Source organism: Gymnodraco acuticeps, unplaced genomic scaffold, assembly GCF_902827175.1.
Source record: "Gymnodraco acuticeps unplaced genomic scaffold, fGymAcu1.1, whole genome shotgun sequence".
NCBI lineage: Eukaryota > Metazoa > Chordata > Actinopteri > Perciformes > Bathydraconidae > Gymnodraco > Gymnodraco acuticeps.
Window position 1 is genome coordinate 437,935 of NW_022992319.1, and position 25,306 is coordinate 463,240.

General features: G+C 37.9%; 1 protein-coding gene across 4 annotated transcripts in view; it reads left to right on the top strand.

The window, feature by feature from the left end:
- The window catches only part of LOC117541260, a 38,767-nt gene extending 13,820 nt beyond the window's left edge, over nucleotides 1-24,947 (top strand). Inside the window, exons 1-9 of one of the 4 annotated variants that reach the window (XM_034208439.1) lie at nucleotides 353-455; nucleotides 686-1,015; nucleotides 11,295-11,558; nucleotides 21,403-21,462; nucleotides 21,781-21,867; nucleotides 21,972-22,000; nucleotides 23,677-23,724; nucleotides 23,921-23,989; nucleotides 24,144-24,947. In XM_034208439.1, coding sequence (XP_034064330.1) covers nucleotides 395-455; nucleotides 686-1,015; nucleotides 11,295-11,558; nucleotides 21,403-21,462; nucleotides 21,781-21,867; nucleotides 21,972-22,000; nucleotides 23,677-23,724; nucleotides 23,921-23,989; nucleotides 24,144-24,236 — 1,041 coding nt within the window. In that variant the 5' untranslated portion in view covers nucleotides 353-394 and the 3' untranslated portion in view covers nucleotides 24,237-24,947. Of the gene's footprint in view, nucleotides 1-352; nucleotides 456-685; nucleotides 1,016-1,140; nucleotides 1,405-1,560; nucleotides 1,636-2,346; nucleotides 2,434-2,513; nucleotides 2,543-2,999; nucleotides 3,484-10,447; nucleotides 10,620-10,848; nucleotides 11,170-11,294; nucleotides 11,559-21,402; nucleotides 21,463-21,780; nucleotides 21,868-21,971; nucleotides 22,001-23,676; nucleotides 23,725-23,920; nucleotides 23,990-24,143 lie in introns of those variants that run through there. The other 3 variants (XM_034208440.1, XM_034208442.1, XM_034208443.1) reach the window with 3 other exon arrangements.
- Nucleotides 24,948-25,306: the final 359 nt, after the last annotated feature.

Here is a 25,306-nt window from a genome sequence, read left to right on the forward strand (position 1 = left end):
TCTGGAAGTGAATTACTATTACCTTTTAATGTTGTCCATCCATCCATCCTTCTTCTCCGGCTTATCCGTGGTCGGGTCGCTTTAATGTTGTAATTTACAAAATATTCTTGTTATCATTGCTCCGCTGGTAAAAAAACAAACGATATAGTTGCTTGAAATGTGCTTATATGGTTGTGTTTTTTATATGAATGTTATTAAAGTAAACCCACAGGAAGTGACATGCGCTCATCCTGACTGAGTCTCTGCTGAGAGGAGAACTAACAAAAAAAGTAGAAGAGAAAAGAAGACGGAGCTTCTTTGAGGAAGTGACACATTTCTGATAATAGGAAGTACATTCAACATTTCTCTTTGAGAGGCAGCCGGTCTAGAGACTTACACGAATACAAGAGACACGATGGACGAGTTCAAACGGATTCAAAAGTCTTCACTTCTCATTCTGCTGCTTCAGTTTACAGGTAAGGATTCCTACAACATGTATTTATTTAGAAACGTTAAAAAAGGTAATTTAGTCATCATGAATGTTACTTTATTACCTAACCTCCTTTTAACAAAGACAGAGAAGTGTGTGTTTGTCTTCCAACGAGGGGAAGGCAACTTTTAGACACATAGGGAAACTTTTGTTGTGTCTCAAATGAACATTTTTATTTCTCTGTATTCTTTATATTTCTCTCTCTCGTTTATTCAGGGGCTGCAATTGGACAGCGTGACCTCTACCTCTCTGTCAGAGTTGGAGATGAAGCCACTTTGCCGTGTAACAATGTGTTTAATGATCAGGATCAATGTGAGAGTACTACCTGGCTCTTAAGTTATTCAGGAAGCACAGCAGTCCTGGTTAGAGGTGGGCAGATTGGTGAAGAAGCTAGAGCTAAATCAGACAGACTGAGAGTTACAGAGAAATGTTCTCTGGTTGTAAAGAAGGTCACAGAGGAGGATGCTGGTCCTTTCACCTGCAGACAGTTCAGATCAGGAGAACAACAAGGTTCAGACTCTCTGGTTCTTCTGTCTGTTGTTACCAGTGAGTATTTCCATCATAATGTTTCCAAACTTTCTCTGTAGAGCAAAATACTAAAACATTACAATTATTATTATTACAGTGGTGAAGTTAATTATTATCTTTCTCTCACATATCTCCATCTTCAGTGACTGAGCATCAGAACAACGATGAGGTCACGTTACTCTGCTCTGTGACGACACGTGTTGGTTGTAGACTCAGAGTGAAGTGGCTGCTTCAGGGTCGAGATGTGGATAAAGACAACAAGGATATAAAGACATCAGCGTCTGACTGCAATGCTTCTGTGACATTTCCGACTTCTCTCTTTAGTTACAGACAAAGGTCTGAGTTATTTACTTGCTCAGTAACAGCTGATGGTGGCAACGTGCAGACCTTCAGGCCTCAGTCCTCAGGTGAGAAATGTTGTTATCAGACTGTTTAAAGTCACTTTAAAGTGGTGTGACAAATTACATAAAAAGGGTGTTTATCTGATTTAATTAAGTTTAAACATTACGTCACAATATAAGGTAAACATATTACTTCTGAAGAGTTGTGTTTATCTTGTTCAGATGGGGACAAACAAGCAGCAACAACATCAACAACAACAGCAGCAGTTACATCAAGTCCCACCATCAAGAACTCAGGTAAAAACTAGACAGTATCAGCAACCTTAAACACATACAGTTTATGGTACCTCAAATATTTCGTATTGTTTCGATGCTTCACATCTCCTCTTTGAGCTGCGGTTGAAATCTCTGGAGAGAATTATTATTTGGTCCTTTAAATAAGTCTTTCTGGTTTATTCTGTCAAACTCGTTGCAGATGACGTGTTTTTTTGGATGCAGTTTTTGTACCAAAAGTAACACGTTCTTGTTTTAGCACCTACATGTAATGTAAGTATCTCCGCTTTTAACCTCATCTCTGAAGGTTCAGCTGAACTACAAGAGTCTCAGCATCTGTGCGTTATCTGTCTCTAGAATCTCTTTGTCTTCTGTCCCCCATACACATGGAACACATAACGAAAACGTTTAATCAACTCACTTTCTAAAACAAAACCTTTCAGTAAAGTTAAAAGCAAAACATTTAAAGAGATGTAGTCAATTATTATTGGTTTATATATATGAAGATTGCTTAAATCTTTATCTTAAATCAAAGACTATTCTGGTTTGTTTTAAGATGTTTTTTTTCCTTCTTAATGATATACATTTTGTTAAGAAAAAAAAAATCACGTATTTGCACTGATTGGTATTCAACGTGATTAAATGTATATACATTTCAAAACATCTCCGTTTCTATTAAAAAAAAGTAAATGTACAAAATATATATATCTGTAAAACATAATATTCTCTCTCCAGGTCTCTTGAGGCTTGTCCTCGTGTCTCTGGGTTTAGCCGCTCTCATAATGATTGTCGTGGCGGTCAACATATGGACGAGAGCTAAAGGTGAGAACATTCACAGATTAAACTTAAACGCTTTTTTGAATTGTGGAAAGTAAAGTCGACTTTCTCTTCTTTCTTCTCAGAGAAGCAAACACAGATGGATGAAATCAATGTGAGTTTTTACATCAAATACTGAACTGTTTTGACTCTCTCTTCGTTATGAACTGATAAACACAGACACAAAGTGCAGAGAGACCTAGATCTGAATCAACACCTCTTTGAACCTGTCAGTCACAACTGAACATGATGAGTTCAGACTAAAGGACTGATTCCCCTGAATTACATCACAGAGGATTTCCCCACCTTCACACTAGTGGCTTTTAGCAATGCTAATAGTTCTGTTGTTTTAGAAAACAATGTGTTTGTTACTGTGAATAACGTGCAGGATCAAATCTAGTTTCAAAGCAAACTGTCCAGAAGTCAGAAGATTAAATCAGATCAGACGGGAACTGATGGTGCGTTCAGGGTCTGCTGACTCAACTGTGAACTGTGTTTTACTTTGAAATCCTTTGTAACCAACTCAGTGTTGTTGTTGTTGTTGTTGTTGTTGTTGTTGTTGTTTTCCTCAGGTGCGTTATGATGTAGATGATGGTACAGTGAACTATGAAAACATCAGACCTCCTGATGGAGTTTGAGCAACACTTCTGCCTCCATCAGACTCCACTGATCAACAACGTCTACATCTATCATCAGGAGTGGAAGATTATACACTCATTCTGAATGACATATTATTTCATTTTAGTCTTGATCTAATAAACCACTGGGTGTCACTGTAAACAGCTTTTAACTCTTGTTTCCTTCCTTATATTGTCTTCATGCTGAAGGTTCAGAGCTGATTTCAAGATGTACTGATTGTTTTTGAACGACAGCTTGAGCTCATTTTAATATCTCTGTGTTCAGAATTATTACTTTAATCCACTTTCATTGAGCTTTGCTTTGTGTTTTGATGTCCATGTGATTGAATGGATTTTCAGTAGGGATGCACGATAATTATCGGCCCGATATTAGGAATTATGACGTCATCCCGATAAACCCGATACCAGTATTAATAGCCCCGATAATATACAATATATTTTTTGGGTAAAAAAAAGAAAGAATACTGCGGTGTGGGTGGATTGGGATGAGGGGCGCTTGTTTTTCACTCGGCTCCTCCCGTTTTGCCAGTACTGTGGTATTAGTGGTTTAGGAAGAGGGGAGTTCTTCACAAAATCAGCGCTCCCTAACTCATGCCTGGCTGTGACGTAAATGGTGTGCGGCCGTGAAGCCAGGACAGTAAACAAACATGTCGTCGTGGTATGGGCGTTGGAGCTATGTGCAACTCAAGGCATATGCTCGAACGGGAGCTGCCTGGACGCTGCAATCATGTTGCACTATCCGTGCTGAGTATGCTGACTTCTCGTACAATGTCCCACTGTCTGGCTTCCTGCATAAAGTCAAGTGCTCGGCGCAGTTGTGGCGAAATGTCGCTCCTCTGTTTTCATTTAAACAGCTCCTTATATCCGTTAGCTCAGCTAGCTAGCACCAGATGCTAACAACAACAATGCACGTAAGGTCTCTCTCTCGCTCGCTCGGGTCACACACACACACCCTCCCGGTCCTCCAGATGGCCAGTCGGTGAGCGTGGAAGTGTGGTCTGCCACAAGCGGGCGGCAGGAGCGGGGCTGTCAGCATCAGCTTGTAGATGGTATTTTAAACTCGATGCGCTCTGAAACTACGGGGCGGCCGAGGACAAACAATACACATGCGTTAATCGCGTTAAAATAATTAGTTGCGTAATTGTTTTTGTATTATCGGTATCGGTTTCAAAAAACCAATATCGTGCATCCCTAATTTTCAGCCTTAATGTAGAAAGTAAGTTTTGTCTTTGTTATATCTGTTGACATTAGAATCTACAAATAAAAAAAGAAACAACAATTGTGTTTGACTATTTTTGAAAATAGTCTAAAGTCACTTTGAGAAGTTGACATCACACTTATGAGAGGAAGTAGACGCATCACTTCTCAGCTAACTCACTATTTCATCAACTTTTCATCAGAACAAGAGATAGAGGAAGCAGAGAGAAGCTTCTATTATCTTCCAGCTGAAAGTCTCAGAGCTTTTTGAAGATGTACTGATTGCTATTAGAGCTAAAGCAGCTTGAGCTCATTTGAATATCTATGTGTATAAAAACATTATTTTAATCCACTTTCATTTAGCTTAGCTGTTAACATGTGTTTTGATGTCCATGTGATTGAACGGGTTTTCAGCCTTAATGTAGAAAGTACAATTTATCTTTGTTATTCCTGATGCAACAATACAATCTGCAAATAAATACATGTTAATCTTAATTCTACACTGTGTTCTGTGGTTCCTACTAACAGTGTCTTTATCATGACGTTGCTCTTTGTACTTCCTGTTTTATTTTGTAAAAACACTGTCCTTTTGTCATCTCTGATGTCACTTCCTGTCTTTGTGTTTTCCCGCCTTTTTGTGAATGTTGGATATTTAATCTACAGCAATGCATCATATTATATACAATCATCATGTTAGCTATGTCCTTTGACAACCATGTACTGTATCTCTAAACAGTCAAGTTTTCATGAGTTTAAAATATAGAAGAATCACCAATAAGGAGATACGTGGTTTCCACTGGACAGGAAGGAGATGTGATTTGTAATCTGGAAGTGAATTACTATTACCTTTTAATGTTGTCCATCCATCCATCCTTCTTCTCCGGCTTATCCGTGGTCGGGTCGCTTTAATGTTGTAATTTACAAAATATTCTTGTTATCATTGCTCCGCTGGTAAAAAAACAAACGATATAGTTGCTTGAAATGTGCTTATATGGTTGTGTTTTTTATATGAATGTTATTAAAGTAAACCCACAGGAAGTGACATGCGCTCATCCTGACTGAGTCTCTGCTGAGAGGAGAACTAACAAAAAAAGTAGAAGAGAAAAGAAGACGGAGCTTCTTTGAGGAAGTGACACATTTCTGATAATAGGAAGTACATTCAACATTTCTCTTTGAGAGGCAGCCGGTCTAGAGACTTACACGAATACAAGAGACACGATGGACGAGTTCAAACGGATTCAAAAGTCTTCACTTCTCATTCTGCTGCTTCAGTTTACAGGTAAGGATTCCTACAACATGTATTTATTTAGAAACGTTAAAAAAGGTAATTTAGTCATCATGAATGTTACTTTATTACCTAACCTCCTTTTAACAAAGACAGAGAAGTGTGTGTTTGTCTTCCAACGAGGGGAAGGCAACTTTTAGACACATAGGGAAACTTTTGTTGTGTCTTAAATGAACATTTTTATTTCTCTGTATTCTTTATATTTCTCTCTCTCGTTTATTCAGGGGCTGCAATTGGACAGCGTGACCTCTACCTCTCTGTCAGAGTTGGAGATGAAGCCACTTTGCCGTGTAACAATGTGTTTAATGATCAGGATCAATGTGAGAGTACTACCTGGCTCTTCAGTGATTCAGGAAGCACAGTAGAGCTGGTTGGACGTGGGCAGATTGGTAACCATGCTCAATCAGACAGACTGAGAGTTACGGATAAATGTTCTCTGGTTGTAAAGAAGGTCACAGAGGAGGATGTTGGTCAATACACCTGCAGACAGTACAAAGCTGATCAACAGCAAGGTCGAGACTCTCTGGTTCTTCTGTCTGTTGTTACCAGTGAGTATTTCCATCATAATGTTTCCAAACTTTCTCTGTAGAGCAAAATACTAAAACATTACAATTATTATTATTACAGTGGTGAAGTTAATTATTATCTTTCTCTCACATATCTCCATCTTCAGTGACTGAGCATCAGAACAACGATGAGGTAACGTTACTCTGCTCTGTGACGACACGTGTAGGTTGTAGACACAAAGTGAAGTGGCTGCTTCAGGGTCGAGATGTGGATAAAGATCATAGAGATATAAAGACATCAGAGTCTGACTGCAATGCTTCTGTGACATTTCCGACTTCTCATTATGGTTACAGACAAAGGTCTGAGTTATTTACTTGCTCAGTAACAGCTGATGATGGCAACGTGCAGACCTTCAGGCCTCAGTCCTCAGGTGAGAAATGTTGTTATCAGACTGTTTAAAGTCACTTTAAAGTGGTGTGACAAATTACATAAAAAGGGTGTTTATCTGATTTAATTAAGTTTAAACATTACGTCACAATATAAGGTAAACATATTACTTCTGAAGAGTTGTGTTCATCTTTTTCAGATGAGGACAAACAAGCAGCAACAACATCAACAACAACAGCAGCAGTTACATCAAGTCCCACCATCAAGAACTCAGGTAAAAACTAGACAGTATCAGCAACCTTAAACACATACAGTTTATGGTACCTCAAATATTTCGTATTGTTTCGATGCTTCACATCTCCTCTTTGAGCTGCGGTTGAAATCTCTGGAGAGAATTATTATTTGGTCCTTTAAATAAGTCTTTCTGGTTTATTCTGTCAAACTCGTTGCAGATGACGTGTTTTTTTGGATGCAGTTTTGTACCAAAAGTAACACGTTCTTGTTTTAGCACCTACATGTAATGTAAGTATCTCCGCTTTTAACCTCATCTCTGAAGGTTCAGCTGAACTACAAGAGTCTCAGCATCTGTGCGTTATCTGTCTCTAGAATCTCTTTGTCTTCTGTCCCCCATACACATGGAACACATAAAGAAAACGTTTAATCAACTCACTTTCTAAAACAAAACCTTTCAGTAAAGTTCAAAGCAAAACATTTAAAGAGATGTAGTCAATTATTATTGGTTTATATATATGAAGATTGCTTAAATCTTTATCTTAAATCAAAGACTATTCTGGTTTGTTTTAAGATGTTTTTTTTTCTTCTTAATGATATACATTTTGTTAAGAAATAAAATCACGTATTTGCACTGATTGGTATTCAACGTGATTACATGTATATACATTTCAAAACATCTCCGTTTCTATTAAAAAAAAGTAAATGTACAAAATATATATATCTGTAAAACATAATATTCTCTCTCCAGGTCTCATGAGGCTCGTCCTCGTGTCTGTGGGTTTAGCCGCTCTCATAATGATTGTCGTGGCGGTCAACATCTGGACGAGAGCTAAAGGTGAGAACATTCACAGATTAAACTTAAACGCTTTTTTGAATTGTGGAAAGTAAAGTCGACTTTCTCTTCTTTCTTCTCAGAGAATAAAACACAGATGGATGAAATCAATGTGAGTTTTTACATCAAATACTGAACTGTTTTGACTCTCTCTTCGTTATGAACTGATAAACACAGACACAAAGTGCAGAGAGACCTAGATCTGAATCAACACCTCTTTGAACCTGTCAGTCACAACTGAACATGATGAGTTCAGACTAAAGGACTGATTCCCCTGAATTACATCACAGAGGATTTCCCCACCTTCACACTAGTGGCTTTTAGCAATGCTAATAGTTCTGTTGTTTTAGAAAACAATGTGTTTGTTACTGTGAATAATGTGCAGGATAAAATCTAGTTTCAAAGCAAACTGTCCAGAAGTCAGAAGATTAAATCAGATCAGACGGGAACTGATGGTGCGTTCAGGGTCTGCTGACTCAACTGTGAACTGTGTTTTACTTTGAAATTATTTGTAACCAACTCAGTGTTGTTGTTGTTGTTGTTGTTGTTTTCCTCAGGTGCGTTATGATGTAGATGATGGTACAGTGAACTATGAAAACATCAGACCTCCTGATGGAGTTTGAGCAACACTTCTGCCTCCATCAGACTCCACTGATCAACAACGTCTACATCTATCATCAGGAGTGGAAGATTATACACTCATTCTGAATGACATATTATTTCATTTTAGTCTTGATCTAATAAACCACTGGATGTCACTGTAAACAGCTTTTAACTCTTGTTTCCTTCCTTATATTGTCTTCATGCTGAAGCTTCAGAGCTGATTTCAAGATGTACTGATTATTTTTGAACGACAGCTTGAGCTCATTTTAATATCTCTGTGTTCAGAATTATTACTTTAATTCACTTTCATTGAGCTTTGCTTTGTGTTTTGATGTTCATGTGATTTAATGGATTTTCAGTAGGGATGCACGATAATTATCGGCCCGATATTAGGAATTATGACGTCATCCCGATAAACCCGATACCAGTATTAATAGCCCCGATAATATACAATATATTTTTTGGGTAAAAAAAAGAAAGAATACTGCGGTGTGGGTGGATTGGGATGAGGGGCGCTTGTTTTTCACTCGGCTCCTCCCGTTTTGCCAGTACTGTGGTATTAGTGGTTTAAGAAGAGGGGAGTTCTTCACACATCCAGCGCTCCCTAACTCATGCCTGGCTGTGACGTAAATGGTGTGCGGCCGTGAAGCCAGGACAGTAAACAAACATGTCGTCGGTGGTATGGGCGTTGGAGCTATGTGCAACTCAAGGCATATGCTCGAACGGGAGCTGCCTGGACGCTGCAATCATGTTGCGCACTATCCGTGCTGAGTATGCTGACTTCTCGTACAATGTCCCACTGTCTGGCTTCCTGCATAAAGTCAAGTGCTCTGCGCAGTTGTGGCGAAATGTCGCTCCTCTGTTTTCATTTAAGCAGCTCCTTATATCCGTTAGCTCAGCTAGCTAGCACCAGATGCTAACAACAACAATGCACGTAAGGTCTCTCTCTCGCTCGCTCGGGTCACACACACACACCCTCCCGGTCCTCCAGATGGCCAGTCGGTGCCTGCCGGTGAGCGTGGAAGTGTGGTCTGCCACAAGCGGGCGGCAGGAGCGGGGCTGTCAACATCAGCTTGTAGATGGTATTTTAAACTCGATGCGCTCTGAAACTACGGGGCGGCCGAGGACAAAAAATACACATGCGTTAATCGCGTTAAAATAATTAGTTGCGTAATTGTTTTTGTATTATCGGTATCGGTTTCAAAAAACCAATATCGTGCATCCCTAATTTTCAGCCTTAATGTAGAAAGTAAGTTTTCTCTTTGTTATATCTGTTGACATTAGAATCTGAAAATAAAAAAAGAACCAACAATTGTGTTTGACTATTTTTGAAAATAGTCTAAAGTCACTTTGAGAAGTTGACATCACACTTATGAGAGGAAGTAGACGCATCACTTCTCAGCTAACTCACTATTTCATCAACTTTTCATCAGAACAAGAGATAGAGGAAGCAGAGAGAAGCTTCTATTATCTTCCAGCTGAAAGTCTCAGAGCTTTTTGAAGATGTACTGATTGCTATTAGAGCTAAAGCAGCTTGAGCTCATTTGAATATATATGTGTATAAAAACATTATTTTAATCCACTTTCATTTAGCTTAGCTGTTAACATGTGTTTTGATGTCCATGTGATTGAACGGGTTTTCAGCCTTAATGTAGAAAGTACAATTTATCTTTGTTATTCCTGATGCAACAATACAATCTGCACATAAATACATGTTAATCTTAATTCTACACTGTGTTCTGTGGTTCCTACTAACAGTGTCTTGATCATGACGTTGCTCTTTGTACTTCCTGTTTTATTTTGTAAAAACACTGTCCTTTTGTCATCTCTGATGTCACTTCCTGTCTTTGTGTTTTCTCGCCTTTTTGTGAATGTTGGATATTTAATCTACAGCAATGCATCATATTATATACAATCATCATGTTAGCTTTGTCCTTTGACAACCATGTACTGTATCTCTAAACAGTCAAGTTTTCATGAGTTTAAAACAAAGAAGAATCACCAATAAGGAGATACGTGGTTTCCACTGGACAGGAAGGAGATGTGATTTATAATCTGGAAGTGAATTACTATTACCTTTTAATGTTGTCCATCCATCCATCCTTCTTCTCCGGCTTATCCGTGGTCGGGTCGCTTTAATGTTGTAATTTACAAAATATTCTTGTTATCATTGCTCCGCTGGTAAAAAAACAAACGATATAGTTGCTTGAAATGTGCTTATATGGTTGTGTTTTTTATATGAATGTTATTAAAGTAAACCCACAGGAAGTGACATGCGCTCATCCTGACTGAGTCTCTGCTGAGAGGAGAATTAACAAAAAAAGTAGAAGAGAAAAGAAGACGGAGCTTCTTTGAGGAAGTGACACATTTCTGATAATAGGAAGTACATTCAACATTTCTCTTTGAGAGGCAGCCGGTCTAGAGACTTACACGAATACAAGAGACACGATGGACGAGTTCAAACGGATTCAAAAGTCTTCACTTCTCATTCTGCTGCTTCAGTTTACAGGTAAGGATTCCTACAACATGTATTTATTTAGAAACATTAAAAAAGATAATTTAGTCATCATGAATGTTACTTTATTACCTAACCTCCTTTTAACAAAGACAGAGAAGAGGTCTGTTTGTCTTCCAAAGAGGGGAAGGCAACTTTTAGACACATAGGGAAACTTTTGTTGTGTCTCAAATGAACATTTTTATTTCTCTGTATTCTTTATATTTCTCTCTCGTTTATTCAGGGGCTGCAATTGGACAGCGTAACCTCTACCTCTCTGTCAGAGCTGGAGATGAAGCCACTTTGCCGTGTAATGTGATTCATGATCTGGGTGAATGTGATGGTACTACCTGGTTCTTAAGTGATTCAAAAATCACAGTAGAGCTGGTTAAAGGTGGGCAGATTGGTAACCATGCTCAATCAGACAGACTGAGAGTTACGGATAATTGTTCTCTGGTTGTAAAGAAGGTCACAGAGGAGGATGCTGGTCAATACACCTGCAGACAGTACAAAGCTGATCAACAGCAAGGTCCAGGCTCTCAGGTTCTTCTGTCTGTTGTTACCAGTGAGTATTTCCATCATAATGTTTCCAAACTTTCTCTGTAGAGCAAAATACTAAAACATTACAATTATTATTATTACAGTGGTGAAGTTAATTATTATCTTTCTCTCACATATCTCCATCTTCAGTGACTGAGCATCAGAACAACGATGAGGTGACGTTACTCTGCTCTGTGACGACACGTGTAGGTTGTAGACACAAAGTGAAGTGGCTGCTTCAGGGTCGAGATGTGGATGAAGACAACAAGGATATAAAGACATCAGCGTCTGACTGCAATGCTTCTGTGACATTTCCGACTTCTCATTATGGTTACAGACAAAGGTCTGAGTTATTTACTTGCTCAGTAACAGCTGATGGTTACAACGTGCAGACCTTCAGCTTTCAGTCCTCAGGTGAGAAATGTTTTTATCAGACTGTTTAAAGTCACTTTAAAGTGGTGTGACAAATTACATAAAAAGGGTGTTTATCTGATTTAATTAAGTTTAAACATTACGTCACAATATAAGGTAAACATATTACTTCTGAAGAGTTGTGTTCATCTTGTTCAGATGGGGACAAACAAGCAGCAACAACATCAACAACAACAGCAGCAGTTACATCAAGTCCCACCATCAAGAACTCAGGTAAAAACTAGACAGTATCAGCAACCTTAAACACATACAGTTTATGGTACCTCAAATATTTCGTATTGTTTCGATGCTTCACATCTCCTCTTTGAGCTGCGGTTGAAATCTCTGGAGAGAATTATTATTTGGTCCTTTAAATAAGTCTTTCTGGTTTATTCTGTCAAACTCGTTGCAGATGACGTGTTTTTTTGGATGCAGTTTTTGTACCAAAAGTAACACGTTCTTGTTTTAGCACCTACATGTAATGTAAGTATCTCCGCTTTTAACCTCATCTCTGAAGGTTCAGCTGAACTACAAGAGTCTCAGCATCTGTGCGTTATCTGTCTCTAGAATCTCTTTGTCTTCTGTCCCACATACACATGGAACACATAAAGAAAACGTTTAATCAACTCACTTTCTAAAACAAAACCTTTCAGTAAAGTTCAAAGCAAAACATTTAAAGAGATGTAGTAAATTATTATTGGTTTATATATATGAAGATTGCTTAAATCTTTATCTTAAATCAAAGACTATTCTGGTTTGTTTTAAGATGGTTTTTTTCTTCTTAATGATATACATTTTGTTAAGAAATAAAATCACGTATTTGCACTGATTGGTATTCAACGTGATTACATGTATATACATTTCAAAACATCTCCGTTTCTATTAAAAAAAAGTAAATGTACAAAATATATATATCTGTAAAACATAATATTCTCTCTCCAGGTCTCATGAGGCTCGTCCTCGTGTCTCTGGGTTTAGCCGCTCTCATAATGATTGTCGTGGCGGTCAACATATGGACGAGAGCTAAAGGTGAGAACATTCACAGATTAAACTTAAACGCTTTTTTGAATTGTGGAAAGTAAAGTCGACTTTCTCTTCTTTCTTCTCAGAGAAGCAAACACAGATGGATGAAATCAATGTGAGTTTTTACATCAAATACTGAACTGTTTTGACTCTCTCTTCGTTATGAACTGATAAACACAGACACAAAGTGCAGAGAGACCTAGATCTGAATCAACACCTCTTTGAACCTGTCAGTCACAACTGAACATGATGAGTTCAGACTAAAGGACTGATTCCCCTGAATTACATCACAGAGGATTTCCCCACCTTCACACTAGTGGCTTTTAGCAATGCTAATAGTTCTGTTGTTTTAGAAAACAATGTGTTTGTTACTGTGAATAATGTGCAGGATCAAATCTAGTTTCAAAGCAAACTGTCCAGAAGTCAGAAGATTAAATCAGATCAGACGGGAACTGATGGTGCGTTCAGGGTCTGCTGACTCAACTGTGAACTGTGTTTTACTTTGAAATCCTTTGTAACCAACTCAGTGTTGTTGTTGTTGTTGTTGTTGTTGTTGTTGTTGTTGCTGTTGTTGTTGTTGTTGTTTTCCTCAGGTGCGTTATGATGTAGATGATGGTACAGTGAACTATGAAAACATCAGACCTCCTGATGGAGTTTGAGCAACACTTCTGCCTCCATCAGACTCCACTGATCAACAACGTCTACATCTATCATCAGGAGTGGAAGATTATACACTCATTCTGAATGACATATTATTTCATTTTAGTCTTGATCTAATAAACCACTGGATGTCACTGTAAACAGCTTTTAACTCTTGTTTCCTTCCTTATATTGTCTTCATGCTGAAGCTTCAGAGCTGATTTCAAGATGTACTGATTGTTTTTGAACGACAGCTTGAGCTCATTTTAACATCTCTGTGTTCAGAATTATTACTTTAATCCACTTTCATTGAGCTTTGCTTTGTGTTTTGATGTTCATGTGATTTAATGGATTTTCAGCCTTAATGTAGAAAGTAAGTTTTCTCTGTTATATCTGTTGACATTAGAATCTGCAAATAAAAAAAGAACCAACAATTGTGTTTGACTATTTTTGAAAATAGTCTAAAGTCACTTTGAGAAGTTGACATCACACTTATGAGAGGAAGTAGACGCATCACTTCTCAGCTAACTCACTATTTCATCAACTTTTCATCAGAACAAGAGATAGAGGAAGCAGAGAGAAGCTTCTATTATCTTCCAGCTGAAAGTCTCAGAGCTTTTTGAAGATGTACTGATTGCTATTAGAGCTAAAGCAGCTTGAGCTGATTTGAATATATATGTGTATAAAAACATTATTTTAATCCACTTTCATTTAGCTTAGCTGTTAACATGTGTTTTGATGTCCATGTGATTGAACGGGTTTTCAGCCTTAATGTAGAAAGTACAATTTATCTTTGTTATTCCTGATGCAACAATACAATCTGCAAATAAATACATGTTAATCTGAATTCTACACTGTGTTCTGTGGTTCCTACTAACAGTGTCTTTATCATGACGTTGCTCTTTGTACTTCCTGTTTTATTTTGTAAAAACACTGTCCTTTTGTCATCTCTGATGTCACTTCCTGTCTTTGTGTTTTCCCGCCTTTTTGTGATAGTTTGAGATTTAATCTACAGCAATGCATCATATTATATACAATCATCATGTTAGCTTTGTCCTTTGACAACCATGTACTGTATCTCTAAACAGTCAAGTTTTCATGAGTTTAAAAAAAAATAAGAATCACCAATAAGGAGATACGTGGTTTCCACTGGACAGGAAGGAGACGTGATTTATAATCCGGAAGTGAATTACTATTAACTTTTAACCTGATTACTTCACAAAATGTATTTGGTATCATTCGTCCGCTGGTATCTAATATGCTTATATGCAGGGCTGCAAATAACTGGTGCGCAGGTGCGCATGCGCATTTCCGCCAAAAAAAGAGCACCGGGTCATTTGAAACAAAGCGCATTTGCGTACCAACATTGAGAGGGAGAGAGAAAAGAGAAAATAGAGGAGAGAGGAGAGATGAGAGAGAGAGAAGAGAGAGAGAGAGAAAGATATTTGCGAGTTGCATATGAACCATGATATGAACTCAGGGCCGGCCCGTAGCGCTGGCTAGATGTTCGCCAAGGGCGCCAGATCTGGGGAGGCGCTGCGCTGGCAGTTCTGGGAGGGAAAAAAACATTTTGACCGTTGGGGCTCATCCTAATTTTCGGCCTTGATGTAACAATATTCACAATTAAGTAAATTTAACACCCTTTTCACCCCGGTTCCACCTTTCATTTGCCCTGTACGATGGGCACTGTAAGTGATGAAAATGGGGGATGTTGGCTTATCTGGCGCCCGCAGCTCACAGCCAAAATGCGAGTGAGAGAGGGAGGGTGCACCGGTACCAGCGCTGTTGTTATTAGAATCTGGTGCCGTGCTAGCTGCTCTAACGGAGATAAGAAGAAGATGTTTCTACAATAATGTGGAGGGAGAGTCCTCTCCAGTCAGACTGAGAGGCTGATAAGTTAACTACAGCTCAGTGAGGTAAAGGACTCTTAGTCTAAATTCAAACGGTTTGGTCACCATTTATGTAAACACATTTTTCCAAGGCACTCCTTTGTAATTATTGGGATAAACAGGTTTTAAATCATTCCAATGTATACTATAGGACAGTAACCAAAAATATCCTTTAAAACTGGAGAGATACAAAAAAAATGCATAAATAAACAAATGTTAAGGTAAAATAAGATATGAATGAACAACACAAATAAAATAAGTTACATTAATTTGTTATTGGCTATGGTAGGTTATTGGTTATGTTCACATACTTATTTGATTACATCCACTTGTCTAAGATGACAACAGAGACTTTCGACCCAAAACCAGCTGTTGACTTGTGGATGCAAGCAGCTAATCCAGACTCAACCAGAGAGAAAGAAGTAGGCCTACATCATCAGCTACCATGTCTGACAGTCAGGAGAACAGTCAGGAGGGTAGTGATGCTTGTAGGATTACTGGTCGTGCTAATGTTGTCTTGTGTTCACCTCTGCATGTGTGTTCAGTGCCGTGTGTCTGGCAAATAAAGTCAAGACCCCTCAAAAGTTAGGGTTTATTTCATTTTAAGGATGAGCACCAAGCAACATCTCCAGGTGCTTCTTTGAGAAGCAGGGCAAAAAAGTTATGTGCACCCCTGCTTATATGGTTGTGTTTTTTATATGAATGTTATTAAAGTAAACCCACAGGAAGTGACATGCGCTCATCCTGACTGAGTCTCTGCTGAGAGGAGAATTAACAAAAAAAGTAGAAGAGAAAAGAAGACGGAGCTTCTTTGAGGAAGTGACACATTTCTGATAATAGGAAGTACATTCAACATTTCTCTTTGAGAGGCAGCCGGTCTAGAAACTTACACGAATACAAGAGACACGATGGACGAGTTCAAACGGATTCAAAAGTCTTCACTTCTCATTCTGCTGCTTCAGTTTACAGGTAAGGATTCCTACAACATGTATTTATTTAGAAACATTAAAAAAGGTAATTTATTCATCATGAATGTTACTTTATTACCTAACCTCCTTTTAACAAAGACAGAGAAGTGTGTGTTTGTCTTCCAACGAGGGGAAGGCAACTTTTAGACACATCGGAACTTTTGTTGTAAATGAACATTTTTATTTCTCTGTATTCTTTATATTTCTCTCTCGTTTATTCAGGGGCTGCAATTGGACAGCGATACCTCTCCCTCTCTGTCAGAGCTGGAGATGAAGCCACTTTGCCGTGTAACAATGTCAGACATGATCAGGATAAATGTGGTGGTACTACCTGGCTCTTAAGTGATTCAAGAAGCACAGTAGTGCTGGTTGGACATGGGCAGATTGGTAACCATGCTAAATCAGACAGACTGAGAGTTACAGAGAAATGTTCTCTGGTTATAAAGAAGGTCACAGATGAGGATGCTGGTCCTTACTTCTGCAGACAGTTCAGATCAGGAGAACAACAAGGTTCAGACTCTCAGGTTTACGTGTCTGTTGTTACCAGTGAGTATTTCCATCATAATGTTTCCAAACTTTCTCTGTAGAGCAAAATACTAAAACATTACAATTATTATTATTACAGTGGTGAAGTTAATTATTATCTTTCTCTCACATATCTCCATCTTCAGTGACTGAGCATCAGAACAACGATGAGGTGACGTTACTCTGCTCTGTGACGACACGTGTTGGTTGTAGACACAAAGTGAAGTGGCTGCTTCAGGGTCGAGATGTGGATAAAGACAACAAGGATATAAAGACATCAGAGTCTGACTGCTATGCCTCTGTGACATTTCTGACTTCTCATTATGGTTCCACACAAAGGTTTGAGTTATTTACTTGCTCAGTAACAGCTGATGGTGGCAACGTGCAGACCTTCAGGCCTCAGTCCTCAGGTGAGAAATGTTTTTATCAGACTGTTTAAAGTCACTTTAAAGTGGTGTGACAAATTACATAAAAAGGGTGTTTATCTGATTTAATTAAGTTTAAACATTACGTCACAATATAAGGTAAACATATTACTTCTGAAGAGTTGTGTTCATCTTGTTCAGATGGGGACAAACAAGCAGCAACAACATCAACAACAACAGCAGCAGTTACATCAAGTCCCACCATCAAGAACTCAGGTAAAAACTAGACAGTATCAGCAACCTTAAACACATACAGTTTATGGTACCTCAAATATTTCGTATTGTTTCGATGCTTCACATCTCCTCTTTGAGCTGCGGTTGAAATCTCTGGAGAGAATTATTATTTGGTCCTTTAAATAAGTCTTTCTGGTTTATTCTGTCAAACTCGTTGCAGATGACGTGTTTTTTTGGATGCAGTTTTTGTACCAAAAGTAACACGTTCTTTTTTTAGCACCTACATGTAATGTAAGTATCTCCGCTTTTAACCTCATCTCTGAAGGTTCAGCTAAACTACAAGAGTCTCAGCATCTGTGCGTTATCTGTCTCTAGAATCTCTTTGTCTTCTGTCCCCCATACACATGGAACACATAAAGAAAACGTTTAATCAACTCACTTTCTAAAACAAAACCTTTCAGTAAAGTTAAAAGCAAAACATTTAAAGAGATGTAGTCAATTATTATTGGTTTATATATATGAAGATTGCTTAAATCTTTATCTTAAATCAAAGACTATTCTGGTTTGTTTTAAGATGTTTTTTTTCCTTCTTAATGATATACATTTTGTTAAGAAATAAAATCACGTATTTGCACTGATTGGTATTCAACGTGATTAAATGTATATACATTTCAAAACATCTCCGTTTCTATTAAAAAAAAGTAAATGTACAAAATATATATATATCTTTAAAACAATTATATTCTCTCTCAGGTCTCATGAGGCTCGTCCTCGTGTCTCTGGGTTTAGCCGCTCTCATAATGATTGTCGTGGCGGTCAACATATGGACGAGAGCTAAAGGTGAGAACATTCACAGATTTAACTTAAACGCTTTTTTGAATTGTGGAAAGTAAAGTCGACTTTCTCTTCTTTCTTCTCAGAGAAGCAAACACAGATGGATGAAATCAATGTGAGTTTTTACATCAAATACTGAACTGTTTTGACTCTCTCTTCGTTATGAACTGATAAACACAGACACAAAGTGCAGAGAGACCTAGATCTGAATCAACACCTCTTTGAACCTGTCAGTAACAACTGAACATGATGAGTTCAGACTAAAGGACTGATTCCCCTGAATTACATCACAGAGGATTTCCCCACCTTCACACTAGTGGCTTTTAGCAATGCTAATAGTTCTGTTGTTTTAGAAAACAATGTGTTTGTTACTGTGAATAATGTGCAGGATCAAATCTAGTTTCAAAGCAAACTGTCCAGAAGTCAGAAGATTAAATCAGATCAGACGGGAACTGATGGTGCGTTCAGGGTCTGCTGACTCAACTGTGAACTGTGTTTTACTTTGAAATCCTTTGTAACCAACTCAGTGTTGTTGTTGTTGTTGTTGTTGTTGTTGTTGTTGCTGTTGTTGTTGTTGTTGTTTTCCTCAGGTGCGTTATGATGTAGATGATGGTACAGTGAACTATGAAAACATCAGACCTGCTGATGGAGTTTGAGCAACACTTCTGCCTCCATCAGACTCCACTGATCAACAACGTCTACATCTATCATCAGGAGTGGAAGATTATACACTCATTCTGAATGACATATTATTTCATTTTAGTCTTGATCTAATAAACCACTGGATGTCACTGTAAAGAGCTTTTAACTCTTGTTTCCTTCCTTATATTGTCTTCATGCTGAAGCTTCAGAGCTGATTTCAAGATGTACTGATTGTTTTTGAACGACAGCTTGAGCTCATTTTAACATCTCTGTGTTCAGAATTATTACTTTAATCCACTTTCATTGAGCTTTGCTTTGTGTTTTGATGTTCATGTGATTGAATGGATTTTCAGCCTTAATGTAGAAAGTAAGTTTTCTCTTTGTTATATCTGTTGACATCAGAATCTACAAATAAAAAAAGAAACAACAATTGTGTTTGACTATTTTTGAAAATAGTCTAAAGTCACTTTGAGAAGTTGACATCACACTTATGAGAGGAAGTAGACGCATCACTTCTCAGCTAACTCACTATTTCATCAACTTTTCATCAGAACAAGAGATAGAGGAAGCAGAGAGAAGTTTCTATTATCTTCCAGCTGAAAGTCTCAGAGCTTTTTGAAGATGTACTGATTGCTATTAGAGCTAAAGCAGCTTGAGCTCATTTGAATATATATGTGTATAAAAACATTATTTTAATCCACTTTCATTTAGCTTAGCTGTTAACATGTGTTTTGATGTCCATGTGATTGAACGGGTTTTCAGCCTTAATGTAGAAAGTACAATTTATCTTTGTTATTCCTGATGCAACAATACAATCTGCAAATAAATACATGTTAATCTTAATTCTACACTGTGTTCTGTGGTTCCTACTAACAGTGTCTTGATCATGACGTTGCTCTTTGTACTTCCTGTTTTATTTTGTAAAAACACTGTCCTTTTGTCATCTCTGATGTCACTTCCTGTCTTTGTGTTTTCCCGCCTTTTTGACATTGTTGGATATTTAATCTACAGCAATGCATCATATTATATACAATCATCATGTTAGCTTTGTCCTTTGACAACCATGTACTGTATCTCTAAACAGTCAAGTTTTCATGAGTTTAAAACAAAGAAGAATCACCAATAAGGAGATACGTGGTTTCCACTGGACAGGAAGGAGATGTGATTTATAATCTGGAAGTGAATTACTATTACCTTTTAATGTTGTCCATCCATCCATCCTTCTTCTCCGGCTTATCCGTGGTCGGGTCGCTTTAATGTTGTAATTTACAAAATATTCTTGTTATCATTGCTCCGCTGGTAAAAAAACAAACGATATAGTTGCTTGAAATGTGCTTATATGGTTGTGTTTTTTATATGAATGTTATTAAAGTAAACCCACAGGAAGTGACATGCGCTCATCCTGACTGAGTCTCTGCTGAGAGGAGAATTAACAAAAAAAGTAGAAGAGAAAAGAAGACGGAGCTTCTTTGAGGAAGTGACACATTTCTGATAATAGGAAGTACATTCAACATTTCTCTTTGAGAGGCAGCCGGTCTAGAGACTTACACGAATACAAGAGACACGATGGACGAGTTCAAACGGATTCAAAAGTCTTCACTTCTCATTCTGCTGCTTCAGTTTACAGGTAAGGATTCCTACAACATGTATTTATTTAGAAACATTAAAAAAGGTAATTTAGTCATCATGAATGTTACTTTATTACCTAACCTCCTTTTAACAAAGACAGAGAAGAGGTCTGTTTGTCTTCCAACGAGGGGAAGGCAACTTTTAGACACATAGGGAAACTTTTGTTGTGTCTCAAATGAACATTTTTATTTCTCTGTATTCTTTATATTTCTCTCTCGTTTATTCAGGGGCTGCAATTGGACAGCGTAACCTCTACCTCTCTGTCAGAGCTGGAGATGAAGCCACTTTGCCGTGTAACAATGTCAGACATGATCAGGATAAATGTGGTGGTACTACCTGGCTCTTAAGTGATTCAAAAATCACAGTAGTGCTGGTTGGACGTGGGCAGATTGGTAACCATGCTCAATCAGACAGACTGAGACTTACGGATAAATGTTCTCTGGTTGTAAAGAAGGTCACAGAGGAGGATGCTGGTCAATACACCTGCAGACAGTACAACAAAGCAAATCAACAGCAAGGTTCAGACTCTCAGGTTCTTCTGTCTGTTGTTACCAGTGAGTATTTCCATCATAATGTTTCCAAACTTTCTCTGTAGAGCAAAATACTAAAACATTACAATTATTATTATTACAGTGGTGAAGTTAATTATTATCTTTCTCTCACATATGTCCATCTTCAGTGACTGAGCATCAGAACAACGATGAGGTGACGTTACTCTGCTTTGTGACGACACGTGTTAGTTGTAGACACAAAGTGAAGTGGCTGCTTCAGGGTCGAGATGTGGATAAAGATCACAGAGATATAAAGACATCAGAGTCTGACTGCAATGCTTCTGTGACATTTCCGACTTCTCATTATGGTTCCAGACAAAGGTCTGAGTTATTTACTTGCTCAGTAACAGCTGATGATGGCAACGTGCAGACCTTCAGGCCTCAGTCCTCAGGTGAGAAATGTTTTTATCAGACTGTTTAAAGTCACTTTAAAGTGGTGTGACAAATTACATAAAAAGGGTGTTTATCTGATTTAATTAAGTTTAAACATCATGTCACAATATATGGTAAACATATTACTTCTGAAGAGTTGTGTTCATCTTTTTCAGATGGGGATGATCAAGCAGCAACAACAACAACAAATACATCAGGTCGCATCAACAACCAAGGTAAAAACTAGACAGTAACAGCAATCTCAAACAAAACTACTCGATGGTACCTCAAATATTTCGTATGTTGTTGTGGCGCTTCACATCTCCTCTTTGAGCTGCGGTGGAAATATCTGGAGAGAATTAGTATTTGGTCCTTTAATTAAGTGTTTTTGGTTTATTTTGTTTTTAATTAATGTTTTTTGGATGCAGTTTTTGTCCCAAAAGTAACTTTGATTTGGTATAAAGTAACAAATACATGTTTTAAAATCTACATGTAATGTAAGTATCTCCGCTATTCACCTCACCTCCAATATCTCCCATTTATTATCGTTTCAGTTTGGTGGTTGTACCTGGTTGTGGCTTTGGTTCTCGTAGCACTTCTAATAACCATTGTGGCTTTCATCACATGGAGGAAAATGAAAGGTGAGAGAATATATATGACACTTTTTGTAAACAATCATTTCTTTCATAAAATCAAATGTAGAATGTGGAAATTAAAGTCAACCCCCTCTTGTCTGTGTTTTCAGGGAAGGAAGCACGGGAAAGTGACAGTGTTGTGAGTTCTCAAATATATTTTTCTATTTAAAGTTGAAAAAAGCAAGTGTTTCATAACCGTTAGTGGCTGTGCTGTAATTAAACATTGGCTTGCATTCGCTAAGGTAAAGGAAGTGATTAGGAGGAAAAGCAAGAATGGCTGTAAACTAATGTTTGGGATTTACTTGTTTAACATGAGCACCTTACATTACAGCCTCATAAATGAATACAGGACATCATAATCATATTTTCCTGTAGTGTGTTATATAGGATTTAGTGCATATCAATGGTCTGCAAAGGCTAAAATCCCTGTGTTCCGTTCAGAGGGAGTTTTTTTCCCCACACACCTCACCTCACTATGTAACACATGCGCTACTATTGGCTTGCACTGGAATACATTTTACCTAAAAGGCTAATGGGCGGGACATCTCTAAGTGGTTGACCAATCACAATAGAGCCGGCCAGTTAACCAATCAGAGCAGACTGGACTCTGGTTTCAGACAGAGGGTGAAAAGAGGTGCTGCAGCACAGGCAGTATGAGAACAATAAAGAGCTTTATGAACATTAAAGCATGCAGACATGTAGAGACACTACATACTGATATACACCTGAACATCAGCAGGAGAGGACTCTTTAAAGTAGAGACACTACATACTGATATACACCTGAACACCAGTAGGAGAGGACTCTTTAAAGTAAAGACATTACATACTGATATACACCTGAACATCAGCAGGAGAGGACTCTTTAAAGTAGAGACACTACATACTGATATACACCTGAACATCAGCAGGAGAGGACTCTTTAAAGTAGAGACACTACATACTGATATACACCTGAACATCAGCAGGAGAGGACTCTTTAAAGTAGAGACACTACATACTGATATACACCTGAACACCAGTAGGAGAGGACTCTTTAAAGTAGAGACATTACATATTGATATACACCTGAACATCAGCAGGAGAGGACTCTTTAAAGTAGAGACACTACATACTGATATACACCTGAACATCAGCAGGAGAGGACTCTTTAAAGTAGAGACACTACATACTGATATACACCTGAACATCAGCAGGAGAGGACTCTTTAAAGTAGAGACACTACATACTGATATACACCTGAACATCAGCAGGAGAGGACTCTTTAAAGTAGAGACACTACATACTGATATACACCTGAACATCAGCAGGAGAGGACTCTTTAAAGTAGAGACACTACATACTGATATACACCTGAACATCAGCAGGAGAGAACTCTTTAAAGTAGAGACACTACATACTGATATACACCTGAACATCAGCAGGAGAGGACTCTTTAAAGTAGAGACACTACATACTGATATACACCTGAACACCAGCAGGAGAGGACTCTTTAAAGTAGAGACACTACATACTGATATACACCTGAACATCAGCAGGAGAGAACTCTTTAAAGTAGAGACACTACATACTGATATACACCTGAACATCAGCAGGAGAGGACTCTTTAAAGTAGAGACACTACATACTGATATACACCTGAACATCAGCAGGAGAGGACTCTTTAAAGTAGAGACACTACATACTGATATACACCTGAAAAGGAAAAGAGTCAGTCCTCTAAAACGTTCAAAGATGCATTGAACATGTTAAACTGATGTTGTTTGTATTATTCCACGATATGAATGAACTGAAGTGTTTATTGCTTGTTGTCCAGGGACAGACCTCAAACCCAGTGAATTCTCCAGAGACCAACCCGGCCACGGTGAGTTCACTCACTGAAACAAGTCTTAAATATCTCTCAGGTCGTTCGGCCTTATGGGTGTGAGAATGTGCAATAAAGAGAAATGAGGGAAGTTAGACGGTGTTGCTGCACAGGAAGAGCAAATGAGTGTAAGACCAGAAGTGGGAAGTCAAATCAACAACAAAAATGTGCTTATTATCTTATCCTTTCTGTGTAGGCTGATCATGAAGAAGGAGTTTGTTACGCCTCCATCAGCTACACCAAGAATACCCACAAAAATGCTGAGGTACGCTGTCTGTAAAGAAACACAACACATTGTTTGTGTTTTGCTTTATTACATTGTGCACTGTGTGTGTGTCATGTAGCCTATCAATGATGTTTCTTCGTGCTGCTGTCTTCTAGAGTCCTGCAGTTATTTATAATGTGTTATTTCCTTCCAGGTTAAGATTGAGACTGATGAAGGTGACGAAGTGACTTATTCGACTGTGAAAGCTTCCACCAATGAACCCAGCAGCCTCTACGACACCATCTAACGTCAATCACACCATCACACCTTCTCCAATCTCTGTTAATGGTTTTATGATCATTTTCAGGATGGATTCATGTGAAAAGCTTCATTTCTGTGTACAGTTTGACTAGTGGCGCAATGTAAGAAAAAGGAGAAGTTATACTTAGCATGCTTGGGCGGTTGCTTTATATATATGACCTCAATATGTGACGGATAGACTTCCTGTAATAGTTTTGTGCTCAGTGATGGATTTGCTCATCTTATGCTATAGTATGTATTTTCATATTGTTATTTTAGTAATTATGTTATATGCAAAGAAATGCAGAATCTGTTCTTTAGTTTCATCTGTAATTGTTTGATATTCAATAATTTGATCATGTGTGTTTTATTTAGCTTTCCCTATATTGTTATTAAAGTATTTAATGACCTGTTATTCAGCTGGATGCGTGCAAACCATGGAAATCCTAAAGTAACTTTGATGAATGTCCATGATGTCATGTACTGTAGGAGTTAGAAAAGGAAATGAAGCTCTTGAGAGTAAGAATAGAGGAAGAAAGTCACAATGAGGAAGCGACTCGTCACAAGAAGTAGATAAAGCGTTTATTTTGAGAAAGCAACCGGTTTTGAGACTATTAAAGAGAAGCAGAGATGCTCTTATTGCACTATTCCACTATTTTTCTTTTTGTATTTACTTGCACTATTTGTTCTGTTTTATTGTGTTGCACCGTTGGAGGAGGAGCCTGTGACCTCAGATTTCCATTGTCATATCTACACTGTAGCTATGTAAGCATGACCAATAAAAGCCTTGAACCTTAAAGTGAGTGGGCGTAAAACATTGTTGTGTTTTTATAATAATAAATAATAATATATTTTATTTATAAGCGCACTTTTCATTTGCGTAAACAAAACTCAAAGTGCTACAACATTTAAAATTAAAAAGGGTGAAACAAAACAAAAAAACAATTTAAAAACAATTAAAACAACATAATAAAGCTGTGACATTCATGCCGGCATGGCATCATGTGGGGGATTTAAAAATCTAGTTAAAGGCTATTCTAAAAAGATGCGTTTTTAGGCCTTTTTTGAAAGCCTCCA